General features: G+C 34.8%; 1 protein-coding gene across 7 annotated transcripts in view; it reads left to right on the plus strand.

The window, feature by feature from the left end:
- The window catches only part of IL6ST (interleukin 6 cytokine family signal transducer), a 60,614-nt gene that overhangs the window by 18,185 nt on the left and 14,509 nt on the right, over positions 1-27,920 (plus strand). For 2 of the 7 annotated variants that reach the window (XM_014860367.3, XM_014860363.3), the window contains 13 exons: positions 2,978-3,056; positions 7,542-7,847; positions 8,736-8,856; positions 12,795-12,961; positions 13,524-13,678; positions 15,451-15,610; positions 17,552-17,634; positions 18,314-18,524; positions 19,102-19,284; positions 21,507-21,608; positions 21,775-21,921; positions 22,461-22,601; positions 26,026-26,122. In XM_014860367.3, the coding sequence (XP_014715853.2) occupies positions 2,978-3,056; positions 7,542-7,847; positions 8,736-8,856; positions 12,795-12,961; positions 13,524-13,678; positions 15,451-15,610; positions 17,552-17,634; positions 18,314-18,524; positions 19,102-19,284; positions 21,507-21,608; positions 21,775-21,921; positions 22,461-22,601; positions 26,026-26,122 (1,952 nt within the window). Of the gene's footprint in view, positions 1-1,896; positions 1,987-2,136; positions 2,224-2,977; positions 3,057-7,541; positions 7,848-8,735; positions 8,857-12,794; positions 12,962-13,523; positions 13,679-15,450; positions 15,611-17,551; positions 17,635-18,313; positions 18,525-19,101; positions 19,285-21,506; positions 21,609-21,774; positions 21,922-22,460; positions 22,602-26,025; positions 26,123-27,920 lie in introns of those variants that run through there. The other 5 variants (XR_006528480.2, XR_011506471.1, XM_070519645.1 and 2 more) reach the window with 4 other exon arrangements.

Raw genomic sequence — 27,920 nt, forward strand, 5'->3', positions numbered from 1 at the left:
TGAAAGTATACTCTGTGATGTTGGTACAACAATGAAATCACCTAATGACACATTTCCCAGAATGTATTTCTGTCATTAAGTGATGCATGGTTATACTTGTGTTTCATGGCACTGCTCGGATATATCTAATTGCTTTGAAGAAATCATGAATACCTTCATGGGACCTCTGGTTTTTTGTTTTCTTATGAGAGTATAGTACATCGATAGAAAGATTGCCAATTTTAAGGAACTGTAGAGGAACCTCTCTACAATGTGAACAAGGTACTTGGTAGGGGGAGTAGTCAGGATGGCATGACCACATATACTCTACCAATGTACTAAGATATTTTATTTGTTTTGTTATTTTGATGAACAGTAGAATGATGTGGTGGATTTTTCTAATATGAGACTTAAAAAATTGGAAAGTAAGGAATAAAACAGGTGGAGGAAAATGGTTCCTGGAAGTTACTTCTTTCATACCTTTACCTGAGACAGTCTAAACAGTTCATTATCAAATGATTTTGTTACAGAGTGACTGTTAGGTGGTTAGGGAGTACAAAAAGTCAAGTTAGTATTTAAATTAAAAGAGTACTGTGTTCCAAATGTAGTATGTGAAGCCCTCATCAAGAAGTTTTATTTAGGAGAGAAAATTTACACATGAAGCATTTTTTAATTTAAATTATATTTATTTATTTATTTATTTTTCTGCTTTATCTCCCCAAACTCCCCCGTACATAGTTGTATATCTTAGTTGCAGGGAAATTATATTTATTTTTTGACTAAGTACTAGAGTCACATGGTACAACATTGGAAAGGTGCAAAGAGTGTATGGTAGAGAGTCTCCCTACCACTCTGGTGTCTCAAACACCCAGTGACAGCCAGTATCTGAATTTTTATCCTTCTGGAGGTATTTTATGAATATATAACGAAATTAGTGTATGTTTTCTTTTTCGTTGTTGTTTTTGCCCACAAATAGCAAATAATACTCTTCTGTACCTTAGCAGTGTATTTTAGATATCATTACATATCTGTACATATAGAGCTTCCTCATTTTTTTTTGGTGGCTACTTGTATACTGTATTTGGATATGCCATAATTTAACTATCCTCTATTCACAAACATTTAGGTTGCTTCAGCCTTTTACTATTAAAAACAAAGTTGTAGTGAGTAACCTTGTACATGTGTTGTTTTGCTCATATCTATAGGATAAAATACTGGAAATAAAATCATTAGATTTAAACATATGTATATTTTAATTTTGAGTGATAGTGCAAAACTGGCCATTCACCTTATCTGGATAGGGTTTTTGTTGGTTTTTAATTGAAATCTAATTTACACAAAATGAAATTCACAGTTTTATGTGTACAATTTGTTGGGAAGGTTATGTCGGTTTACACTATAACCTGCAGTAGATGAGATTGCCTTTATGTCATAGTCTCACAACACTGTGTTGATAACTCTAGTTTTTATATTTTTGCTGGTACTAGAGGTGAGAATGATATTGGGATAGTTTTTGTTTTGTTTGCTTGTTTACTATGTACAACTTACATACAATAAAGTCCACAGATCATAAGTGTACAGCTTAGTGAATTTTTACTACTATCCAGATCAAGATATAGAAATGTCCAGCATCCCAGAATGCTCTCTTTTGTCCTCTTCTCCCCCGAGAAAGATAACCACTATTCTGACCTCTCTTACCACAGGTCGTTTTTCTGTTTTTGAACTTCATATAAAGGGAATCATGTAGAATATACTTTTTTAATCTGGTTTCTTTCTTCTCTATCATATGTGAGATTCAGTCGCGTTGTTGTGAGTACCTGTAATTTATTCTTTTTATTGCTGTGATTCAACTACTTGAATATACCACAATTTATCTGTTCTGCTGTTTATGAATTTTTGGTTCCTTGTACTTTTCAGCTTCTATGAATAAAATTTCCATGAACACTCTTGTACATGTCTTTTGGAGGAGTTAAGCACTCATTTATTTTGGCTATACCCCCTGTCTGGGTAGGTTTTGTTTGTTTTTTATTGTGGTCTGATTTATAAACAATAAAATTCACCAATTTTTAGTGTACAATTTGTTAGGAAACAATTCCCTGTGGGTCTCTTGCACTTCTGCATGTCTTATGAACAAAAGCCCTTACTGCATTTTTTCAGACTATCTTTTCAAGGATATTAGAAGATAGAAATGGTGTCTCTCCATAGAGCAAAGGGCAGGCTTGCTTATAGCCTTGGAAAATAGAGGTAATGGCTCCTTCCCAAATAAAGTATAAGTCTTCATGTGGGCACATATTTTTATTTCTCTTGGGTGTATTCTTAGGAGTGGAAATGCCGAGCCTTATGATGTGCTTTTAACTTGGTAAAGAACTGCCATATTGTTTTCCAGCGTATTTGTATCATTTTGCATTCCTATCTGGGTAGTTTTAATTTGCATCTCTTATTATGAGTGAGGTTGAAAGTATCATTTCATATGTTTGAGTTACTTGTATTTCCTTTTTTATAAATTGTCTATTCAACTCATCTGGCCTGTTTTTCTACTAGATGTTGGAATTTTTTAGTGATTTATAGGCATTTTTCATATATTAGGGGATATTTTGATCATACTATGAATTGCAAACTTTTTTTCCATTGTCTCAAGTATCTTTTGAGGTTGCTTATGTTGGGTTTTGCCATGCAGAAATTTGTTTCTCTGAAGTTCTCAGTCTCAGAGTACTTATTAATAGTGCAAGACTTCACATAATAAAGAAACAGAATTGCTCTTTTAATTGTCCTTAAAGTATAAGTTATGTTTTCCAGCAATATTTTACATAGCATTAATTTCAGGAGGAATAAAGAACAATATTCTGAAGACTTAGACTTGTTTTCTGCATTCTCATAAGAATTTTACCACCTTTTAGAAAACAGCTACACAATGGAAACAAGAGAGTTTTAGAAATTGTGTCTTAACTTATGTGTAATGAGGAAAAATATTAAAAATAATATTACATGTCTTTTACAGAAATATCTGTGCAAGATGTTGACGTTGCAAACTTGGATAGTGCAAGCCTTGTTTGTTTTCCTCACCACTGAATCTATAGGTAAGATTTATGAAATACCTCACCTCCCAACCCCACAGATTAGGTTTATGTATTTTTATATAATTATGTAGTTAAGTTTATGCTTAATAATTATGCTTATGTATTTATTCTTTCTAGGATCATTATTGAGAGAATAGTGTTGTTTTAAAAATTATTTTAAGCAGTAAAAATACTCTTGTTAAATTATAATTTGTATAATTTGAGTTGAAACACTCAGTCACTCAGTAATCCTAAATGCTACTTAACTATACTAACAGAATTTTAAGGTAGGGAAGGAAGAAAATATATAGCTTTTTTCTTTAAATAAAGAAATAGAAAATCTTTTAACACTTTGCTCCTTAATGACCAAGGGTGTCACTGGAGCAGCAGGGTGATTGTGATACCAAAATAAAAAGGTCACTTAGAGCAGTACTGCTTAAACTGGTCCACAGCCTGATGTCTGCCTGACTACAGGCTATTACTGGTCCACAGTGAGATAAGTACAGAAATTAAAATAAATGTCTAGAAACTCTCTTGAACAATTTGACATAGCTGTAACATTCAAGCATGTGATCAGTGGACTTGTCTCATGGAACATAGTGTAGAACAAAAGTGCAAGTTTGCAAAGGATTGGGAAAAAATAATACCAAACCAATCCTTCACCACAGATAGTTAGAGAAGCTCTAAATCAACTCCTCTCCAAATTCAAGAATGCAACTTCTTTTGGAACACTTCAAGTGACAGAAAGCTTACATTGAAAATCTTTTTTATTTAGAAAGTCTTTCCTTATTCTTGAACCCAGATTTTCTTCCTTTAATTTTTTTTCCATTGATCCTATTTCTAGGATTAATCCTAGTTCTGGTTCTCTTCCCACTGCTCAGTTCTTCAAGCATTGAAGGACTGCTTTCATGTGTCTCTAAGCCCTCTCTTCCCCGAACTAAACTTACCCAGTTATCCTAATCATTGTTTATGGGACTTGGCTTCCAACCCTGTACGTAGTGATTACCCTCCTGATTGTGCTCTTGGTTGTCCATGTCACATTTAAAATATAATACCATTCTACTTCTCCCACTTACCAGCTGTAGGACTTTGGCCAGTCACTTAGTCTGTGCCTCAGTTTCCTGGTCTATAAGATAGGGATAATAATGGTTCCTACTTTCTAGGGTTATTGTGAGGATGAAATGAATTAGTATACATTACAAGATACAGAAGGCGTTTGGACAGTGCCTGGCCCACACTAAGCATTATAAAAATGGTAGTAACTATATATTTATTACGAAGGTTTGAATAAAATGCATTTAAGAAAAAAAAGTAATGTAACAGAATTAGGGCATGGTCTGAATGTAGTGACTTTAGTACTTACTTTGATCTGAACATCATTTTTATTAAAGCAACATAGTTTTTTACCAGCTGAGATAAACCATAGTTTTCTATTAAGCTATCAGTCAGTGAAAATTCTCAGGTTGTTTTCAGATGAATTACTTTTAAACCATTTCCCCTCTACCCTATGTTTTTTTCTTATCAACCTAAATAGATATTTTCCTCTCTGGCAGAGTTCATTTTATTACTTTTAGGCTATCTGTGTAATCTTTTAACATAATTTTGAATCCTAACATTGTCATCCAAATTGTTGGCATTCCTTCATAGTCTTGTCCTTTGCTAATTTGGTAAGTGTGTGTGTGTCTCTTGCTCTGTTTTCCCCGAAGTTGTTGATAAAAACGTTGAAAATAAAAGGACTACATTATCTGTTGCTGCCTCACAAAACTTCCTGGCTTAAAATGTTATTATTTCTCATGGTTTCTGTGGGTCAGGAATACCAACAGCACAGCTGAACTGGTTCATCTGTGCTCTGTGATGTCTGGGGCCTCAGCTGGAATATTCAAAGACTCGGGGCTGGAATCATCTGAATGCTCATTCACTTCTCTGTCTAGTGTTGATGCTGGCTGTGTAGGCTAAGGGCTTTGCTGAGGCTGTTGGCCAGAACACCACACCTGGTCTCTCCATGTGGCCATGACTTCCTTACAACATGTGGCTGGGTTCCGAGGGCAAATGCCCCAAAACAAAAAGAAAGCTAGTCGGAAGTTGTATTCTTTTATTGATCTAGCCTTGGAAGTCCCGTAGCATGCTCCATTGGCTGAGGTGGACATAAGCACCCACACAGATCTAAGGCAGGAGGAGAATTGAGACTCCATTTCTTTGTGGAAGGATTATCAGTCACATTGTAAGAAGAGCCTGTGGGATGGGATATATAGGTGTAACCGTCTTGGGACCATGGGAAAATACAGTCTGCCCCAAGGACTGAGGTAGGCACTTCAGCATACTCTACTCAAGACCTTCCTCTCATTGCCTTGTTTCTAACTCAATACTTTTTGTATATGAGTAATCAACCAGTTAAAAATCTCTTAGTTTGCACTTATGCAATTTCTGTTTTTGTAGATCAGGAACAACCAAGTATCAACAGTTTCATAATGCTCATTCTAATATCTGTTACAGTATATTCTAATGCACATTTCTTCATCTTCTCCACATGAATACCCCAATTAACTTTATCAAATACCTTTTTTAAAATTAAAATACTCTCTTTCTACAATTTAATCTCAAATAGCCTGGTAGCCCTATAAAAATAGGATTAATTTGGCATGGGATGGTCTTATTTTTTAATTTTTAAAATTTTTTTAAAGATTGGCACCTGAGCTAACATCTGTTGCCAATCTTTTTTTTCCCCTCCTTCTTCTCCCCAAAGCCCCCCAGTACATAATTGTGAGTGCCTCTGGTTGTGCTATGTGGGCTGGCACCACAGCATGACTTGATGAGCAGTGCCATGTCCATGCCCAGGATATGAACCGGCAAAACCCCTGGCCACCAAAGTGGAGCACGTGAATATAACTGTTCAGCCGTGGGGCTAGCCGCACATGAGATGGTTTTAACGAGTCTGTGTTTCACTTTGACAACTGGAACATTTGCCCATTTCTAGTATTTCTCTTATTCTATGTGATTAAAAATTATTAATATTGCGTCTCTGGATATAGCTCATGTTCTTTAATACTCTAAAGTATATTTTCTATTTACTGTTCCCTATAATTATTTTAGAGAAGGCAAAACAGGAATAATTTTATGAAGGAATAATAAAGTGAGGTCTAGGAAGTTTTAAGGACTAATATAGTCACAGGGTAACTTAATACTCCGCAAGATGAAGTTCTATACAGTTGAAAATTTAGAGTAATATGTGCACTGGGACTACAGTAGACATGTATAAATAATGGCAAGGTCATGTAAACAGGCCTATTATAAGTTTTGAAACAAAGAAATACATATTCTGACTCTGGGTCTTGAAATACGCTTTGAGAGGTCCCAGGATTCCATTGAAGATTCCATTGATGGTAATAGGTAGCTATTAAATAATTTAAAATGGGGAAATGGGATAATCAGAATTTTGAACAGTAACTTTTGCAGCAGTATGTAGGATAAACTGGGAGGAGGTCAGACTGGTATAATATGGTGGCCTGAGCTTCAGCAGTCAAATAGGATTGGTGAGAAGAGGTTAATACACATATTAGGAATATAGAACCAGCAAGACTCAGTGCAGTATTATTAAGTTGGAGGTAGGAGGATGCTAATTAGAGATGTTGAAGATGACTACAAAGTATCTGGCCTAGGGAATGGTACTGTTAGCAGAGGTAGAGAAATAAGAAATAATAAGAAATAAGATAGAATAAATTTGAAAGTGACTGTGATGCATACAGTTTTAGACGTGTTCATTTTAAACAGTAACATGTTCATTTTAAAGTACCTACAGAATATCTCAGGTGGCTATGTCTCAAAAGCTATTGAAAACATAGGAAGGTAGAACTAGAGATAGGGATTTGAATGTCATCAACATGGAGTAGATGATAGTTAAAGCATATAGTTGTGGGTTTTTAAAATACAATCTGATTCTTTGTTTTTTGATATGGGATTTTATCCCATACAACTTATTGTAAAAACTAATGTATTTGGTCATCTTGTTCTATTCATTTTGTTTTTTATTGCTCCTTTGCTGTTTCCTTTGTTATCTGAGTTTTGATGTATGAGTGATGTATGCTATCTCTCCGTGCCCCCATCTGCACTCCCAGCAGCATTCAGGACTGGAGAGGAGCAGAGACTACCACTGCCTGTTTTCTGGAAGGTTTAATTTAGATCTCGGGTTTGAGTTGAGGAACAGGGTTGATGGTGGAGCAAGTATGAATCATGCTGCAGGCAGCCTGTATTTTCTAAAGCAAAGTTAGAATATAAAAGGGGCCGAAGCTTACATAGGGTTTTTTTAATCCACCTCCATCTGCCTTATAATTTGTGTATTTCTTTACAAACTTAGGCATTAAATTCTGAACATATTAATTTTCACTGTGTTTCTTTTTCTGTGTCTTTAGAAATATTTTAGTGAAGATTGAGGGATTGCCTTGATACAAAATATCATTTTGTACCAGAAAAATTCAATTCATTTTTATCTTTTCTATTTTTCTTTTTCAGGTGGACTTCTAGATCCATGTGGGTATATCAACCCTGAATCTCCAGTTGTACAACTTGGTTCTAATTTCACTGCAGTTTGTGTGCTAAAGGAAAAATGTATGGATTATTTCCATGTAAATGCTAATTACATTTTCTGGAAAACAAACCATGTTACTGTTCCTAAAGAACAATATACTGTCATAAACAGAACAGCATCTAGTGTCACATTTACAAACATATCTTTATTGAATATTCAACTCACTTGCAACATTCGTACGTTTGGACAGATTGATCAGAATGTTTATGGAATCAGAATAATTTCAGGCTGTAAGTTTTGTTTTGTTTTTGTCTTATTACAGATTTTGTGATGACTGTTGAATTACATTTTTAATGTCTATTGGTCTCTGTGAAATGCAGTAACTTGTAGGCTCAGTGACTTTTATACATATATATTTTTAAAAAATAAGTTCAGAAGTGGAACTGCGTTTGTATTACTAATATATAAAAAGCGTAAAGAGTAACACGTTTTATATCTTTACTGAAAGTCAAGCATCTGTCAGTATTCTAGAAAAATATTTTGATGTGAGACTTCCAGAAAAGTTTTGTCCAATTAAAATCTGTGAATGTATTCACAGTAACTTTCAGTATCCTTTAATTACTGAGAAAATGCACATATAAAACAGCTACCTGAAGAAATGAGTAAGTACTAGAGAAAGTCCTTCTTCTTTGTCAAAGTAAATAAGTAACAGTGATCCAGGAGTGAATTATCAAATTTGTGGATCATCCGAAACTGCAGTTTTGGCGTTTGCTTTTCCTTCGGTAGAGTTTGGGAAGGCAATAGGAAGAGAAATAAAAGGAATCATTTTTGCTTCTATTTAATTGCCTCTTCGTAACATGCAAATATTACTTTTTAAAATATACTTAATAGAGAAATCATGTGATCCAGTTATAAATGAAAGTTGAGTTTATATAGAAAATTAATTTGATACATACTATTTAATGACAATTATGATAGAAAATGTATATTACTATCTGAAAAGTTTGAGTTTAAATAGAAAAGAAATTAATTTTTTACTCACCAATCTTTCATTATGTCCACAGTTTTTGCTTGGGTTTCTTTTTCTAATTTAGGTTGTAAATGTCTTGGGTAGTATTAAATTACATGTTATTTGTGGATATAAAACTTTTTGAAAATTGCTAATTTTTCCCTTTTAGTGCCTCCAGAAAAACCTAAAAATTTGAATTGCATTGTGAATGAAGGAAAGAAAATGATGTGTCAGTGGGCTCCTGGAAGGGAAACGTACCTGGAAACAAACTTCACTTTAAAATCTGAATGGCAAGTTATTTTAAGTTTGTTGTATGTTGAATTTATTAAGTTAATCATTTGTGCTGGAATTTTTATCTCAGTAAGTAGTAATATTAAATGGAAATTTTTCACCATTTTATTTAGCCTTTTATAACATCTGAAAGATATAAAAGTAGAAAGAATAGTACAGTAAATCCCCATTTGCCCATCCAGTTTCAATAATGATCAGCTTATGACCAGTCTTACTTTATATATACCCCACCCCAGATTGTCTTAGAAAATCAGATATTGTATCATCTCATCCATAAATATTTTAGTACATATCTCCAAAAGAAAAGGACACTTTTCTAAAAAACATAACTACATCCTATTATTACACCCAAATATACAGTCTCGCACCATGTAACAACCTTTTGGTCAACGACACACTGCATATGCGACAGTGGCCCCGTAAGATTAGTACCATATAGTCTAGGTGCGTAGTAGGCTATACCATCTAGGTTTATGTAAGTACACTCTGATGTTCGCAGAACAACAAAGTTGCCTAATGATGCATTTATCAGAACATTTCCTTATCGTTAAATGACGCATGACTATAACTGAAAATACTCTAACGTTGTGACATTTTTAGTTAGCGTTCAAATTTCCCCAGTGGACATGTCTTGTAAGTCTCCCTTAACCATAGGTTCTACCTGCTTTTCTCTTCTTTCTTTTTCTCTGCAACTGAGTTGTTAAAATAATGATTATACATTGTTTAACATATTCCTCTGCCCCTTTATTTCCTAAATATTGCTATTAGATCTAGACACTTGATCAGATTTGGGTTTGATTTTTTTTTTTCCCCAACAATAATCCATAGGAGTGATGTGTACCTCCATCAGGAACCACTGCATAATATTTGACTGTTTCTTTTTCTGATACTAAGATTAAGCAGTGGTTTCAGGTGTTGTCAGCCTATCCCCTCATTATAAAATTCCCCGTTAGTTTTTTTCAAACATAAAGAAAAGTTGAAAGAATTGTACAGTGATTACTTGTACATACCCATCACCTAGACTCCACAGTTAACATTTTACTTTATTTGCTTTATCACATACCTATTTATCTGCGCATCCTTCTCTCCATTTATCAATCCATCTCTTTATTTTTTTATCATTTCAAAGTGAGTTGTAGACATTAGTGTGTACTTCACCCTTGAACACTTCAAAATTTACATCATTAATTAGATGTAATTAACTAGATGTTTATAGGTATGTTTTTGTTTTTAGGTAAAATTTATATATATCTTAAAATATACTTAGGTATCTTAAATCTATTATTCAGTGAGTTTTGACTAGTGCATATACCTGTGTAACTCAAACTGCTGTCAAGATATAGAACGTTATTAACGCTCGCAGAAAGTTCACTGATGCCCATTCCCAGTTAATCCCAGCCACTACCATATCCCACCCCATCCCACAAGGCAACCACTTGTCTGATTTTTCTTCACTATAGATTTTTGTGTGTTCCAGAATATCATATAAATGGAATCATACAGTATCTCCTCTTTTGTGAAAGGTGTTTGTGACTCCGCAGAATGTTTCTGGGATTTAACCATGTTGCTTCCCCTTAGTTTCTCACTTTACGATTTGAGAAGTCATCAGTGATCATTATTTGTATATGAAGTACAAAACAGTAGTATTCTGTCTTTTTTTTAACCTGGAAAACTTCACTTTGTCAACTGTTGCTTAACCTGAGGTACAGTTCATATAAGAGAAGCAAAATTGTATTAATATTTTCCCTTTATAATTAAACAATTTTATAGTTGATTGGTTCCCTAGTGTCCTCCAAAGGTAGATAATGAGGGGTTTTTCCTCTCATTATGAATTCTTATTTAAACACATTTGATATATTATGGTTATTATTCTTCTTGATATTTAAACTGTTCTATCTTTGGTTAGTGGGAACTTATTTGGATTGGCTTGTCCTTTTTTTTTTTTTGATTTTATTTTTTTCCTTTTTGTCCCCAAAGCCCCCTGTACATAGTTGTATATTCTTCGTTGTGGGTCCTTCTAGTTGTGGCCTGTGGGATGCTGCCTCAGCGTGGTTTGATGAGCAGTGCCATGTCCGCACCCAGGCTTCGAACCAATATGAAACACTGGGCCGCCTGCAGCGGAGCGCACGAACTCAACCACTCGGCCACAGGGCCAGGCCACAGGGCCAGCCCCCGGATTGGCTTGTCCTTTTGATACAACTTCATTACTCTTTGTTAGCTGCCTTGATTTCTGATATGACATGATTTTGTAGGTTCTTCTTAATATATTTCCTGCCCCAGACCTATCTAGTGCTAGGGGAACTCCTTGCTCCATGTTTGTTGTTGTTTCTGGCCCTTTTCAGTGGAAGGAGCTAAGAAATATTTTTAAGATAAAATACATCATGAAATTATACTGATAGTTCCAATTTAAAATCCACGCTATGGGTGTTTACTTAATTTCATCTAACGTCTACATCTTCTGTCTTCTGTGCTGAAAACCTTCATTTCCAGCAACACCACCATATTTATTTGCTTTATCCCACAATAAACACAACTGCAGAATAACAATGCCAATATTAGGACCAACAATATGATTACTAAAAAGAATTCTGTGGCAGGATCCCACATGCAAAGAATGGAGGAGGATTGGCACAAGTATTGGCTCAGGGACAATCTTCCTCAAGCAAAAAGAGGAAGATTGGCAACAGATATTAGCTCAGGGCCAGTCTTCCTCACCAAAAAAATTAAATAAAAAATTAATTAAAAAAAAACAAATTTTAAGATTTTTTTTTTAAAGTGTGGCACCTGAGCTAACAACTATGGTGAATCTTTTCTTTTTCTTCTTCTTCTTCTTCTTCTCCCCAAAGTACCCCAGTACATAGTTGTATATTCTAGTTTTGACTGCCTCTGGTTGTGCCATGTGGGCTGCCACCTCAGCATGGCCTAATGAATGGTGCCCTGTCCGTGCCTAGGATCTGAACTGGCAAAACCCTGGGCTGCCGAAGCGGAGCGTGCAAGCTTAACCACTCAGCCACAGGGCTGACCCCTAAGATTGTTTTTAAAGTTACTTGAAATAGTTCCTTTCTATGTTTTATACCACCAACTCAATACAAGAGTTCATATGTTTCATTTTGCTTTTTATTTTTAGGAATTTTCTTAATTACATCAAATAATAAATTAATACAAAAAGTCAAATTTATAAAGCAAAGTATATTCACAGAAGTTTCAGTTCCCTGTCTCCTATACCTTATTCCCTCTCTCCCCCTAGAGGGTACTTGTTTCACTTTTGATTTGTCCTTTTATTTCAAAAAATAGTGTGTTATATATGAATATTCTTAAGTGATGCATACTTTGAATATATATGAGTAAATAAAGTAATATCACTTGAAACTTTCTATGGTGATCAAAATCAAAAAGTGGTTGCCTGGGTTTGACTGGAAAGAGGCTGAGGGAATTTTTTGAGGTGATAGAAATTCTTGTCCCTATCCTCCTCTCACCTCCTAGCATATTGCCCTTAGAAAAAGCATACTGTGCCTGAAGAAAGACATTGCTGGTACAGTAGGATTCTCTTTCAGGAAAGGAAAGAAACAGTACTAAGATCACAGGAATTAGATCATTTTTGGAGAAGGGTCAATGGAAATAGAGCATAACATTCTAAATGTAATATTCTTGGACTGAAAATTTGAAAATAATTTTGTGTTTTAAGATATAGATCAAACTCAGTTTTAAAGGAAAATGGGTTACTTTTTAAGAAATTTTTATTTGTTTTTACTTTTTAAGAAATTTGTTATTTGTTTGTAGTGATCGCACTTTATTCTAAATTTAAGGGAATTAAGTTATTTATTCCAAGCTGTGTTTATTCCAATCTGGGTCTCATCAAATCTTTTCAAGTAGCCTTTTTCACTCTGATTTTTTCAAATCTATTTTTAGTGAGTGATTCCTCCTTTTTTGCGTTTAGGGCAACAGAGAAGTTTGATGATTGTGAAGCAAAACGTGATACCCCCACCTCATGCACTGTTGATTATTCTCCTGTGTATTTTGTCAACATTGAAGTCTGGGTAGAAGCAGAGAACGCCCTTGGGAAGGTTACATCAGATCATATCAATTTTGATCCTATAGATAAAGGTAATTATAAACCTGAATTTGAGAATTTATTAGAATATACAGTGGTTTACAAATTAAAGTAGTTTTTAGATTTTGGTTAATGTAGAAACAAGCATTTTATTATCTTAGTGACTTTTACAAATTCATTTTATCAACAACATTAAAAATAATTTGGAAAAAGAAAAATATGTATAATCCCACCACACTCACAGCTGTTTTCACTTTGCATATTCTGGTATTTGTCCAATTATCAAACATTTTACAGCATTGTAATCATAGTATACATGTTCCTTTTTTTATTCTTTTTTAAATTTTATGTCATAAATATTTAATTATCTTTTGATATCTGAACCTGAAAAGATTAACAAATGTAATAAAGTGACAAGGAAAACTAAAGTTTCTCTAGAAACCTTTCTTTCCATTATAATACTATGGCATAGCATTGTTTTAGAGAGTTTCGTTCACTTTCTAAGAATAAATTAATATTGTGAAATTAAAAAAAATATGAAGAGTGTATTTGAGTTTGTATAAGAAGTTGTGACAGTAAAACATGAAAAACATTGGAGTTTATTTTATTCTTCAGTGAAGCCCAATCCACCACATAATTTATCAGTCAGCAACTCAGAGGAACTGTCTAGTATCTTAAAATTGACATGGATCGACTCAAGTATTAAGACTTTTATCAGACTGAAATACAACATTCAATATAGGACCAAAGATGCTTCAACTTGGAGCCAGGTAAATTGAGAGTTACTGTTTATTCAAGTAGTCTTTCTTGCAACCCTCTAACCTAAAAGTCCCAGTCATTTTCTGAATGTCTTAAGTTTCTGGTTATGTGAAATATTTTACTTGACACCTCTTTCAGATCTGTGTTCAAGCTAGGGCAGACAGACATCCAGATAGAAAATACAGTTTTCCTGAATATAGTAGCTTTTAAGTGAAGCTATGGAAGTGATGCAGAGTGATGGGGAATAGCATTTTTAATGGGAGGCAAAAGGAACACAAATAAAAGCAAATTAAGTGAAGGAGTAAAAATGAAGAGATTACATGGATGAGGTAGAGCAGAAGTTGGCAAACTATGTCTGCAGGCCACATTCAGCTTGCCACCTGTTTTTGTAAATAAAGTTTTATTGGATCACAGCCACACAGGTATTGTCTCTAGATATTTTTGTGCTACAGTGAAAGAGTCAAGTATTTGCAACAGAGACTATCTGGCCCATAGCCTAAAATATTTGCTATCTAGCCCTTTATAGAAAGTTCACCAACCCCTGAGGTCGAGAATGGGGTTGATGGGGAACTTGTAAGACTGAAAAGGAAAAGAACAATGTAACCAAAGATGATGCTGTCAGCAAAAGGAATACTTGCAGATTTTTAAAAGGCTATCACCATAACATTGAACTCCCCTTAATATTCTTTCTTATAACTTTATTTATTACTAACAGTGTGCTTTTGGTTTGTTTCTCTGGTTGCAATAATGAGCTTATAAGGGAATGGAGCCCATGACCTTACTACTTCTGTCCTCCATTCCACTAATCTAAAAGGCTCAGAATACAATCAGAAAAAAAAACAAACCAAAATGGATTAATGCTTCGTGTTGTACACAGAGGATACTATACCTGAAGTTCTTCAAAATATTTTTTAATATCATAGCATCTTAGTTCATTGATACAAAAGTGACTGACACCTATTTTGTTATCCAATATTGAAATCCCAGAGTAGTAGAAAGGACCAATTATTTATCTATATTTAGTCTCCTTTTTTCCTGAATACTAAGTTTATCTACAATAATAGCTTTAGTTTTTCTTAGTTGGGCTAGATATCTTCTTTTTGCCTCTCCAGATCTTACACTCTACCCTTCTCCATCCTACTCTTTGTCTTAGGATGCTGACTTATATGGATTTCGTCTGTGGGTTCCCATTGCCTCTAGTTCCCCCTAGCAAGTTTAGTGGGAGGAGGGGGCCTGGCAAGAAAGAAGAGAGGTAGAAGTGAGATCAGCACTTTTGTTTTCCCTGCTTCCTCCGTGGAGCTGCCCCATATTTCTCAACCTAGGGTCACTGCTCCTCTCAAGTTAGTCCTAGCTGACCCCCTTCCAGGTTCTGGTCCTCCACTCATCCCGTTGGGCCCAGGAGTGGTAATAGCTACAAGCCTCAGAGCACTGACTACACTATCTAAGGTTTCCCTACATCCTGTCCCCTTTCCCTTTAGTAAACTCTCCTTGAACTAAATTCTAATGGGAGTGTACCATATTTTTCCTGCTGAGACCGTGAGTGTTATAGGCCCCATGGAAGAAAGAAAGAAAAAAAGGAAGAAAGGATTAATAATAGATGTTTTCATACTTCCCAAATCTATTAACTTTACTGATTTTGACTGCTTTTTAACTTTCATTAATCTCCAGAGCTTGAGTTTATTAGTGTTGTTTCGTTAAATTAGTTTCTAAAATCTTTTGCAATTTACAAGACCGATAATAAATACCTTTGGATTTATTGTTGGTCAATTTGCTTTATTTTCAGATTCCTCCTGAAGATACAGCATCCACTCGATCTTCATTCACTGTCCAGGACCTTAAGCCTTTTACAGAATATGTGTTTAGAATTCGTTGTATGAAGGCAGATGGTAAAGGATTCTGGAGTGACTGGAGTGAAGAAGCAAGTGGCATCACATATGAAGATAGTAAGTCAACAAGTATAATGAAGTAATAAAGCTAATATTGGAATTCTGGCTGTGAATTGTGTCTCATTAGTCCTCATTGCTTCTTATTTTGTGATCATTTTATCCAAACTAGTATTTTACACTTTTCTTTTTAAGGACATCAAGATATAAAATTTAATGTGCATTGTTGATAGTATAAATCTATTTGATACCTAAAAAATTATCATGGGGTGGTGTCTTCGATACCATGAGAAAACCATTGACTTTAATGGTTGATCAGTCCAGAACATTTTTTAAAGGAGTATGGTCCAGAGATATCCCTAACTAGAGAATTATATCCTGAATCATCAAAAGCAGTCTATCTAGCAAAATATACCTTAGACCTTCACTGTCAAAAGATATTTTTACTCTGTGTTTTCTTTATATTTTTCTGCCAGCACTTGATCAGCTCCTGGAAAGAGATCCTGGAGTTTTGGTTGGTTGGTTGATTTTTTTTCTTTTTATTCCATCATTATACAATGCATATAGTATAGAATCCAAAGGGCATAAAAGGGTGTATGGTCTAAAGTAAGATTCCTTCCCCAAAGCAGCTAACATTACTAATTTCTTCTATAGCCATCAAGAAATAGTCGTATGGCATATAGATTTTTTTTTTTTGAACATTTTCCTATCACCGTCTCACACTTTAGGTGTCAATGGCAGCAGCTATGCTTTCAAACCTCGGCTACCACCTATATCCCTTCACTTCCAGCTCTACTAGAGGTCTAGATAATTATATGAAGTGAGAATGCCAAAGGCAGAAAAGTAAAGTCCCCTTCTCCACTGACAATTTTCTCTCATTCTTATAAATGCCAGGAAAGAAAGCAATCCTGCTACTGCTGGTTTGGAGTCCTCAACCAGATTCCTTTATCTTGGCCAAGAATTCTCAAACTGGGATTCTTGGGGCCTTTAAAGGTACTTGGCTCAGTTTAGGGGAGTTCCTGAACTACTTTAAAATGTAGACAAAATATTGTGGTTAATGCTTGTGTACATTTTCTGAGGAGATGGTACCTAACCTTTGTGAAATCAAAGCCATATCTGGAGCCCAAAAAGTTGTGAACCATTGGATTAAGCATTTCTTCACCTTAGTGAGTGAATCCTCCAGGTTCTCTTTATGTTAGAAAATATTTCTGGCCTATAACATTTTCTTATAACATTTTCTTTATAATTTCATGTTCTTTATTTTTTTTGGGTGTATACTGTACTCACAAATATATCTGTTTGAACCCCCTGTATCGGCAAGCCTTTTCAAAACCCAGCTTTCCTGGTCTGCTTTTTCTCTTTTCTCTGTTTTGTCATCTGTATAATTGCCTCTTCATGATCAACACATCACTGCTTAGATTTTATTCAGATCCTTTTTTAATCTATTGAATACCAAATTTTTCAATTTATAAAAATTTTGAAAAATTAGTTGATCCTATAGGAATTTTAAAAATCTAATTGCTAGCATTTGATACTTTGTTTCACAAAGTGCTTTTTCATGCGGTTGGTGATTAACACAACAATCCTGTGAATTCATTTTTATTATATCCCATTACACTGAATTACATTTACTTCATTTATTTTAATTTGTTTTAGGTTCTTACATATATACATTTGGAGGTTTTAATCATGTATTTAAATATGATTTCAGTTTGATTTTTTGCAATAAGTAATAGTGATACATCTTTGGTTATTGCTTAGGATTTATAGCTTTATAATTTTAAGCTTAGAAAAGAGTCCCAATATAATCTAAATCATCATGCTATTACCTTGAGTAAAGGAAGACCCAGGCATATCATGCTGGGATGGGAAAATGCTGGTATGAAGAAAGAGTTAAAAGACACCATGTGATTGACGGGCAAGAATGTTATAATTTCCAAGATTTTATTTTATTGTTATAATAAAAACTTTTATTTTAAAAAGCTTATGTCATTCCTTTAGGACCATCTAAGGCACCAAGTTTCTGGTATAAGATAGAACCATCCCATACTCATGGCCATAGATCTGTACGACTCATATGGAAGGTAAAAAAAAAAAAATTACATATTTTTATTTTTTAATCTCACAAATACATTGTATATGGTATTATGAGTGGAGTTTTTTTTAACTTTTTATCTAAATGTCAGCAAAGCATTTGATAACTTTTAAATAAATAGACACACTGAGCTTTATATATACTATATGGAAGTCAGATTCATAAACTGCATGTAATAACTCATAGATAGTTCAGCACAGTTCTATGAAAGTTCTATCAGGAGAGGGCCCTTTTTTTGAACTTTCCTGAGTGCCTCATAGAAAATAATTAATAAGGGTTTTGGGTAACAAAATGTATGCCAGTAATAGGAAATATAAAATTTTTGTGCACTCCATAGATGTGCATGAGTGGATCATACTAAAAAGTAGAGAGAAAAATACTCAGGCATAGAATAATTTGAGTCCATGTAGCCACAGTGCAGAGTTGTATACAGAACTAAAAGCTAACAGAATGTTGCTACTTTCCCTCTTAGTTGAAGTCATGCCTTTACTCTTCATTCAGTATGTAGTCGTTTTACTTTAGTAGTGAGTTCAAAATGAGGTTGCCAGCCCCTTCTAATTAAATATTTAGAGATTTGACATTAAAAGCAGAATTTGTGATCATGAAGAATAACTGATTAGCTTTAAGGTTCATGAGATATGTTTGTAAAATAAATTATTTTATTATAGACATTGCCTCCTTTTCAAGCCAATGGAAATATTTTGGATTATGAAGTGACTCTCACAAGATGGAAATCACGTTTACAAAATTACTCAGTTAATGACACAGAACTGACGGTAAACCTCACAAATGATCGCTATATAGCGACTTTAACAGCAAGAAATCTGGTTGGCAAATCAGATGCATCTGTTTTAACTATCCCTGCCTGTGACTTTCAAGGTTTGTGTCTGTAAGATGGAGTCTGACTTATGGATGGGAAAAGGTGGTTAGGTATGGTGAGAGCTCCCATAAAAAAGCATAAGTGTTCTAAGACTGTCTCATCAGTATCAACGATGATCATACTTTTAGAAATCAGTCAGCAGCCAAATAATCTGTTCCATCATTATGTGGCTCACTTAAACTTTTCAGTAAGCTACTTAGTTCATTTAATCATTTTCTGATTACTTATCTGGTTTTTTAAATATTAAGGTTTTGTGAACTTTATATGCATATGACTTAAGTATATTGTTTTTCTATAGCTTTATCTGTAGCTGTCAAAAAAGAAAAAGTTGCAATTTCCATGCACAAAACATTTGAAGAATTTTGGAAAAGGAAGAATTTAAGTTTCAAAATAGAGTACTTTACATGTAAATTATAATGAAGTGCTTTTATTTATGCAAATACATGTTAAAATTATATGCTACCAAAACTGATAGCAAGATAGAGCACGTGGTTATGGAAATGAATGTAAAATATCAAAATTTCAAATTTTTAAATGTTCATTTTATCATAGCAGTATTCAAACTTTGTTTTAAAGCTACTCACCCCGTAAAGGATCTTAAGGCATTTCCCAAAGATAACGTGCTTTGGGTAGAATGGACTGCTCCGAATGAATCTGTAAACAAATATGTACTTGAGTGGTGTGTGTTATCGGATAAATTGCCCTGTAACCCAGACTGGCAACAAGAAGACGGTACTGTCCATCGCACCTATTTAAGAGGTATACCTGGCTAGAAACATTTAAGTTGGTATCCTTTTTCTACCTCTTTAGACAGATTTTTCTTTTACATATTCTTTTCTGCTTTATAGGCATTGTGGTCCATTGGAAAGACTTCCAATTTATCAATGTTACCAGTTACATCTAGTTTACTAGATGTGTGACTCTTCAGCAAGTCACACTTAATCCCTCTGAACTGCAGTCTGTTTATGGACAAGGCGGGTTAATACTATCTTCTTTCTATACCCCAGTGTTGTTTTGATCATCAGAGGAGAACACTTAAACATGTAAAGTAAGAGAGAAATATTAGATAATCCATCCTCTGCTTCCAACTAGTTGTGTATTCTCTACACCTGAGTTAACGTCCTCATCTTTCAGTGAGAAAGTATTTTTCTAGAGCATCTGGGTAACTTACTGACTTCTTACAGCTGTTGAATAGGGGAAGCAGAACTAGAGCTCAGATTTTCCTATGTCTGTTAATTGTACTATGTATTTAAAAGGACTAATGAAGGATAGAAAGTAATGAGGATACAGAGCTCCAAAATGGATTGCTCTGCATTGTAAGGTACTACTTAAGTGGCTTTAAAGTGATATAAAAACTTCAAAGAGAAAACAGAAACACTCAACTTGTGTGTGTTTTTTAAGTAAAGAAGGATAACCATTAGAATTCAGCTATAAATAATATGATTAATCAGAAAAAAACTCTAAGCAAAGATATACATGCCATAAAGTTTGTGAGCTTTATTCATAAAATAGGCTCTTTGGTCCTCATTAACCTATTATTTAATATACTATTTATTTATTTATTTTTTGGTGAGGAAGATTGTCGCTGAGCTAACATCTGTGCCAGTCTTCCTCTATTTTGCATTTGGGAGGCCACCATAGCATGGCTTGATGAGCAGTGGGTAGGTCCGTGCCCAGGATCTGAACCCACGAACCCCAAGCTTCTGGAGTGGAGTGCACAAACTTAACCACTACGCCACTGGGCTGGCCCCTGCTGTGCAATTTTAATAAACTTTGTTTCTAGTTTATCAACCTTATCAAATTAAAAGCATGGTGGAACTAGAGAGGAGACAGATTGGTAGTAACTGGACAATAGAAACTTTTTAAAGTATATCGTAGACTCTAGAGACCTTCAGGTTGTAGAAGTAGCCCCATATAGCTCAGTAGCCCTGATTATGTCACTGTATTACAGCAGAATATAAAAATTATTCATCTTCTCGGCATTACTGAGTCATCAAGAATAGGTAAAATTACTCTGTTTAATAAGTTAAAGGGGCATATGTAACTTCATGAATAATAGGGAAATATAAGTTCTTGTTGAAGGTATAAACTTCAGTATACAAACACCTTATTTTCTGATGTGGACAGATAAAATGCTGTATAAAAAGAACTTTACTATTGCATGCTAAAGGAATAGATGGATTACTTTGTTAATTTGGAGAGATATGGGGCTGGCCCCATGGCTGAGTGGTTAAGTTTGCACGCTTCAATACAGCGGCACAGGGTTTCGCCGGTTCAGATCCTGGGCACGGACACGGTACTGCTCATCAAGCCATGCTGAGGCAGTATCCCACATAGCTCAACCAGAAGGACCTACAACTAGAATATACGACTATGTACTGGGGGGCTTTGGGGAGAAGAAAGGAAAAAAAAAAAAAGAAGATTGGCACTAGATGTTAGCTCAGGGCCAATCTTTAAAAAAAAAAATTGGAGAGATTATAAATACAGGAAACATTAAAAGATAATTTTTTCTTTTAAAATTATGTTACTGTCTGGGAGAAATAACACTAATTCTTTTTTTCCCAGTCACCTGAGAAACCAGGGCCATTAGTGTTTTCGCTAGCTCTTACTAGTGGCATCTTGCTCATTAGGCAGTCTTCAGCGAATTAGGTAAGATGTAGAGAAATTGTCAAACTAGAAGTAAGACCCAGGATAATTTGAGACCACTGTTTTATAAATCCTGAATAGAAATGCAATTATTACTTTTATTGACAACATAAATTTTTTTTTATCCACTGTATTGGCAATAAAAGTAACCGTTTACTTTCATAAACGGTTTTGCTTTATTAAGCTTGAGTCTGGTATACAAAAAGCAATGCTTACTTAAAAAGCTGCAGTGTTAAAAGTTCAATGGTCATGATATTATAATATAAAAATAAATACTGGAATTAAACTTTTTTGTTATAGGAAAAAAACTGCTTAATCTACTATTCTTACTTTAGGAAACCTAGCAGAGAGCAAATGTTATTTGATAAAAGTTACTCCAGTATATGCTGATGGCCCAGGAAGCCCCGAGTCTGTAAAGGCATACCTTAAACAAGCTCGTAAGTCCAAACTCACTTTATTTGAAAAATGTTGGATTTTGTATTAACAAAGGCATTTTATCATTTTTAAATAAGAATATGTCTCATTATGTTCAAATAATTTCATGATGAAATTTTACTAAGTTCTAATGATTTTCAGTTAGCAAATACCTTTATTCTGTTCTAGCGCCTTCCAAAGGACCTACTGTTCGGACAAAAAAAGTGGGGAAAAATGAAGCTGTCTTAGAGTGGGACCAACTTCCTGTTGATGTTCAGAATGGATTCATCAGAAATTATACTATATTTTATAGAACCATCATTGGAAATGAAACTGGTAATAAAACTATATCAGTTATTAAAGAATCAGATGTTTTTTTCTTAAGCTTTTAAATACTAATTTAAGTCTCACCTGCTTATGTTACACATCTTAGTATAGTCACATACCGCATGACGATATTTCTGTCAAGTACAGACCACATATATGACAGAGGTCTTGTAAGATCAGTGTCATATAGCCCAGGTGTTTAGTAGGCTGTACCACCTAGGTTTGTGTAAGTACATTCTGTGATGTTCACACAACGACGAAATCAGCTAATGATGCATTTCTCAGATTTTATCCCTGTTGTTAAGCGACAATTACTGTATGGTATATTATCCTCAAAGAAGAAACACCTGAGAATATGCATTATGGTTGTACTGTTAAAGAAATATTGTGTTGTGCTTATTGAAGAATATTGTCAGAGTATGAAAATCGTTTTCTGATGAAATATATTTTTTATTTGTTTTTAAATACTTTCTCAGTGTCAAATATAGGCCAGATGAAGCAAAAACACTTGAGTAGTTGAATAAAGCACACTTACTGATTTCTTTCAGCCGTAAACGTGGATTCTTCCCACACAGAATATACACTGTCCTCTTTGACTAGTGACACTTTGTACATGGTACGAATGGCAGCATACACAGATGAAGGTGGAAAGTATGGTCCAGAATTCACATTTACCACACCAAAGTTTGGTAAGAAGTAATGACTTTTGATCTTTTTTTTCTCTCTTTATTTCTTTTTAAAATTTAATCATGCTAATAATTGACTTAGTTTATATGCTAAAATTTTGTTAAAAGTGCATCTTTGGATTCATAGAAATGCAGTGTTAATAAATTATGATTTTTATATTGTTGTTTATCTGGTTTTGGTTCTTCCTTTAAACTATAGAAATATTTTTCCTCAACTTTTTTGTTGTTTGATTAACTGTTTCTAATTTCACCTATACTCTATAAATCCCAAAAGAGTTTTTATATCTTTCTAAATGGGTTCATTTTTTCACTGGCAAAACTTGGGTGTTGTCTCTTTCCTTCTTCCCTTGTTCCTTCCTTTTTTAGGCAGGTTGCTGGAAAGACTGCTCCACCCTTACTGTCTCCTCTTCCATACTTCCAGCTCAGTCTTTAACCTCCTGGAACCAGGCTTCCAGCCCACCAGTCCACTGAAACCTCTCTCGTACCACTCATAGAAGACCTCTTAGTTGTCATATCCAGTGCATGGTTTTTAGTATTAATCTTTTTTTCCTACACTTCTCAGTATTTGACTCTGTTGGCCTCTCCATCCTTGAAACTACCTCTTACCTTGGTTCGCTGAACTTTTCTTTGTTTTTTTAATAGCATTCTCCTGAGTCTCCTCCCTTCTGGTACTTCTTTCCTGATTTCCTTTTCCACTCTGCTTTTAAATGTTTTGTATTCTCCAGAACTCTGTTCAAGAGCTCTTTTCTTACTGCCTATTCAAACTCCCTGTCCATGACTTTATCCATCCTCTCTTTCCTTCCCAAATACATTTATCTTTCTTTGTTCCATGCCACAACCATCCAGCTCTTTGCCAAAACCAGAAATGTAAATGCAATTTCTTCATATCTTTTTCAGTTAGATAAGCCAAGGATCAAGTCCTGTTGATCGGGCCTCCTAATTACTGTTTGTCTTTGCCCTCTCATAATCCCTTTCTTTGACCCTAAGTTTCTCATCATTTTCTCCACCTTTCTCTGTCTTTTCCTAGTGCGTTGCCCTGGGTTAGCTTCTCACCGTCTTTTGTTTTGTCTGTTTCTGTAGCCTCCCTAAAGCAGACTTAAGCTGTATTCTTTCTTGTTCTTACTACATTTTGAATAATTATAGAAATTACCTTATTTTACTGTAATTGTATTTGTAGCCCCTACCCCCAAGTACCAACACAATGAATAATAAACACTAAACTCCATATTCCTTGTTGGTTGAATGATTGCTGAATGGGAGAATAAACGGATGAGTGACTACGTAAAATAGATCCTGAGCTTTGCTGTGATGGCCAATAGTGAATATAGTTTCTGGGATAAGATTTGTGGTGACATGTTAATAGAACATATATGTAACAAATAGTATTTGAAATAAAACTTTGTGCCATGATCTTTAGAAAAATAAAAATAATAAACTTTTAAATATTATCCTGATTATAAAAGTAATGTTCATTATAGGGAATTTATACAGTAAAAATACAAAGAGGAAGAAAAATCACTCCTAATCCTTCATCTAAGATAATCTCTTAACATGTTTGTATATCCTTCTAGTTTTTTCTATGCATACATTTTTTCCAAAATTAGATCATACTTAGTAGTATTACTTCATCATCTGCTTTTTTCACTGACCTGTCTATTTTATGGATTCATTATGGTTTCTCCATATGGCATGGGCCTTGCTCCTGGGGACCTTAGTTGAAGAAATACGGCATAAGAAACAAAACAAATGGAGAGCCATTTGGGTGATTTAGACTGTAACTAGAGTAGGAATTTAAACATATCGGTGGGGGGAGTTTCACCGTTAAAGATTTTGTGGAGCAGATAATGTTTGAGCCTTGAAGTTAGAATGTGGACAAATAGGAAAAAGAAGCCATCTTAGAGCAGCATGAGTAAAGGTCCAAGGCATGAAAATATAAGCAGAAGTTTAGCAGCAGTAAAGGAAAGGTTCTGCCTAAATTTGATTTGGCATATATCTATGTATATGAGAACCTTAGCATTCAAGAGTTATTTACCAACCTATAGTTTATTCTCAAGCATTGATCTGATTTGATGACTTCCTAGGCTTCATAAGATGTAAAGTTACTGGGGCCGGCCTGGTGGCCGAGTGGTTAAGTTTGCACGCTCCACTGCAGCGGCCCAGTGTTTCGCCAGTTCGAGTCCTGGGCGAGGACATGACACTGCTCATCAAACCATGCTGAGGCGGCATCCCATGTGCCAGAACTAGAAGGACCCACAGCTAAGAATATACAACTATGTTCTGGGAGGCTTTGGGGAGAAAAAGGAAAAAATAAAATAATTTTGAAAAAAAAAAAGATGTAAAATTACTTACAAAGGGATATATGTGGTAGAAAGATAAGACATAGTGAATATTATATGACTGCAGTGTTACTTTCATAGATTTTTTCCTGTAAAAGACTAATTAAAAGGGGGCTGGAAGAGTCAACAAGAAACAACCATAAGGTAAATCATTAAAAAATATCTCCAATATAGGGACCAGCCCAGTGGCACAGCTGGTGAGTTCACACATTCTGCTTTGGCAGCCTGAGGTTCGCCGGTTCAGATCCCGGGTGCGGACCTACACCCTGCTTGTGAAGCCATGCTGTGGCAGGCATCCCACATATAAAGTAGAGGAAGATGGGCATGGATGTTAGCTCAGGGCCAGTCTTCCTCAGCAAAAAGAGGAGGATTTGTGGCAGATGTTAGCTTAGGGCTAATCATCTTCAAAAAACAAAAAAGATATTGCCAATATAAATTTTCCCAATTAGTGGATTCAGTTGATTAATAAGCTCTCTTGTAAATGCAGATAAGGATTCATGTGGTATTTAGGAATCTTAGACTTCTTGCTTTTTAAATGATGCTGTTCCTGCTTTTGCCACTCCTTGTGCCTAAGATTCTCCTAAAATTCTTAGCCCTATATCAGATACATCGTCTTTTTGAAAACAGAAAATAACTATTAAAAATTTCCCTAAAGGTTACATTTTTATTCCTTGTAGGTTACATTTGTAGTTCAATTATTAAGATTGCTTTAGAGCTTTTCCAATTCTGCCCAGTACTCACAGAACTCAAAGATAAGCTTTTGCTAGGATTCTGCTGAGTGCAGATCATAAATGTAATAAATGGTTAAGTTTGAAAGCTCTAACTTACCAGCTTAGCCAATAAACTGAACGAATCATTTTATTCCCCCAACTGACATCATAATTTATGCGTACTATGTGGCCTTGCTATGGAAGGCATAAGTGGCTAGGATATGATCTACCAAGAGGGGGAAAAACACTCTGTAAAGGCTGTAAAAAGAATTAGGACAGGATTTCATCTTTTCAAATGTAATCTGGTTGGGAAGTTGCATTATTTCTCTTTAGCATATGTGTCAACAATTATTTTCCTTCCTACCTCTTTCTGTCTTTTAGCTCAAGGAGAAATTGAAGCCATAGTTGTGCCTGTTTGCTTAGCATTCCTCTTGACAACCCTTTTGGGAGTATTGTTCTGCTTTAATAAACGAGACTTGTAAGTACCCTTATTCATATTTTTGCAGCTTTCCCCCAGCTTTATTGAGCTATAATTTACACACAATAAAATTCATTCCTTTTAAGAGTACCGTTTGATGAATTTTTATAAATGTATACAGATGTGTAACTACTACCACAATCTAGATAGAGAACATGACTATAACCCTAAAATGTTTCCTCATTCTGTTTTGTAGTCTATCCTCTCCCTCAACCCCTGGCCCCACGCAATCACTGATTTGCTGTCTGTGACTGTAGTTTTGCCTTTTCTAGGATTTCATATAAATAGAATCAAACAGCATGTAGTCTTTTGTGTGTGACATCTTTTGCTTAGAATATTTTTGAGATTCATCTGTGTTGTTGCATATACTAATATTTTTCTTTTTATTGCTGAAGAGTATTCTGTAGTGTAGCTGTATCAAAATTTATCCATACATCTGTTGTGGAAGTTCAGGTTGTTTCTTTCATTTTTGGCTATTATAAATTATGTTGCTATGAGCATTTGCATACAAATCATTGTGAGGGCATATGTTATTTATCTTGAGTAAATACCTAGTATTGGTGTTGCTGGGTCATATGGTTAAGTGCATACTTAACTTTATAAGAAACTGTTAAACTGTTCCTCAAAGTGGCTATACCATGTTGTGTTCCCAACAGCAAATGTGAGAGTTCCAGTTGTTCCATATCTTCACCAACACTTGGTACTTGTCAGGGTTTTTAATTTTAGCTGTTCTTTCTCATGGGTGATAGTGCTATCTCATTATGGTTTTAATGTCCATTTCCCTGGTAACTAGTAGGATCTTTTCATGTGCCACTTACATATCTTCCTTTGTAATGTGTTGTTTGAAATCTTTAGACCATTTTTAAGTTGGGTTGTTTGTCTTGTTAATATTGAGCTGTAAGAGTTCTTTATTCTGGTTACAAAATATTTGTCAAATGTATATTTTGCAAATTCTGGTCTGTGGCTTGCATTTTTGTTTTCTTAACTGTGACTTGAGAAAAGCAAAAGTTTTTCATTTTGATGAAGTCCATTTTATTTGGGGTTTTTGTTTTTTTTTTTTTCACTCAAAGTCCCATTGCAATTTATTCTAAGGAAATTTAAAGGAAAACAAACAAAACATGGAGTGGTTAGGATATATAATGTAGTCCCATATTCCCACATTCCATTTCCAACAATCATCTGGTAACCTGACCGACCTCAGTCTATAGTTTTTACATGATCCTGTTATTTCTGTTCTTGGTTGAAGTCAAAATTCATGAGATTATTCTAAAAATAAGATGAGACTTTGCAAGGTTGCTCAGGCTGGTTTTGAAATCACTCATCCTATGCATGTACTTTGTAATGCTTTTCCCATTGTTTTTAATAACTTCCTAGCTAATTGTTGGTGTTGAGGTTAAAACACCATAGTCTCTGCAGAAATTATTTGTAAAATTTTCCTGGTCACTCAGTCTCACATTCAGCATTTTGCATTTTTCTGTTTTGTATTTTTTTTTTATTAATGTTATGATAGATTACAACCTTGTGAGATTTCAGTGGTACATTTTTGTTAGTCATGTTGTGGGTACACCACTTCCCCCTTTGTGCCCTCCCCCCACCCCCCCTTTTCCCTGGTAACCACCGATCTGATCTCCTTATCAATATACTAACTTCCACCTATGAGTGGAGTCATATAGAGTTCGTCTTTCTCTGACTGGCTTATTTCGCCCCTCGAGGTCCATCCACGTTGTTGTGAATGGGCCAATTTTGTCTTTTTTTATGGCTGAGTAGTATTTATTTGGGGTTTTTTTATGGTTCTTAG

This window comes from Equus asinus, chromosome 10 (assembly GCF_041296235.1).
Source record: "Equus asinus isolate D_3611 breed Donkey chromosome 10, EquAss-T2T_v2, whole genome shotgun sequence".
Lineage (NCBI taxonomy): Eukaryota > Metazoa > Chordata > Mammalia > Perissodactyla > Equidae > Equus > Equus asinus.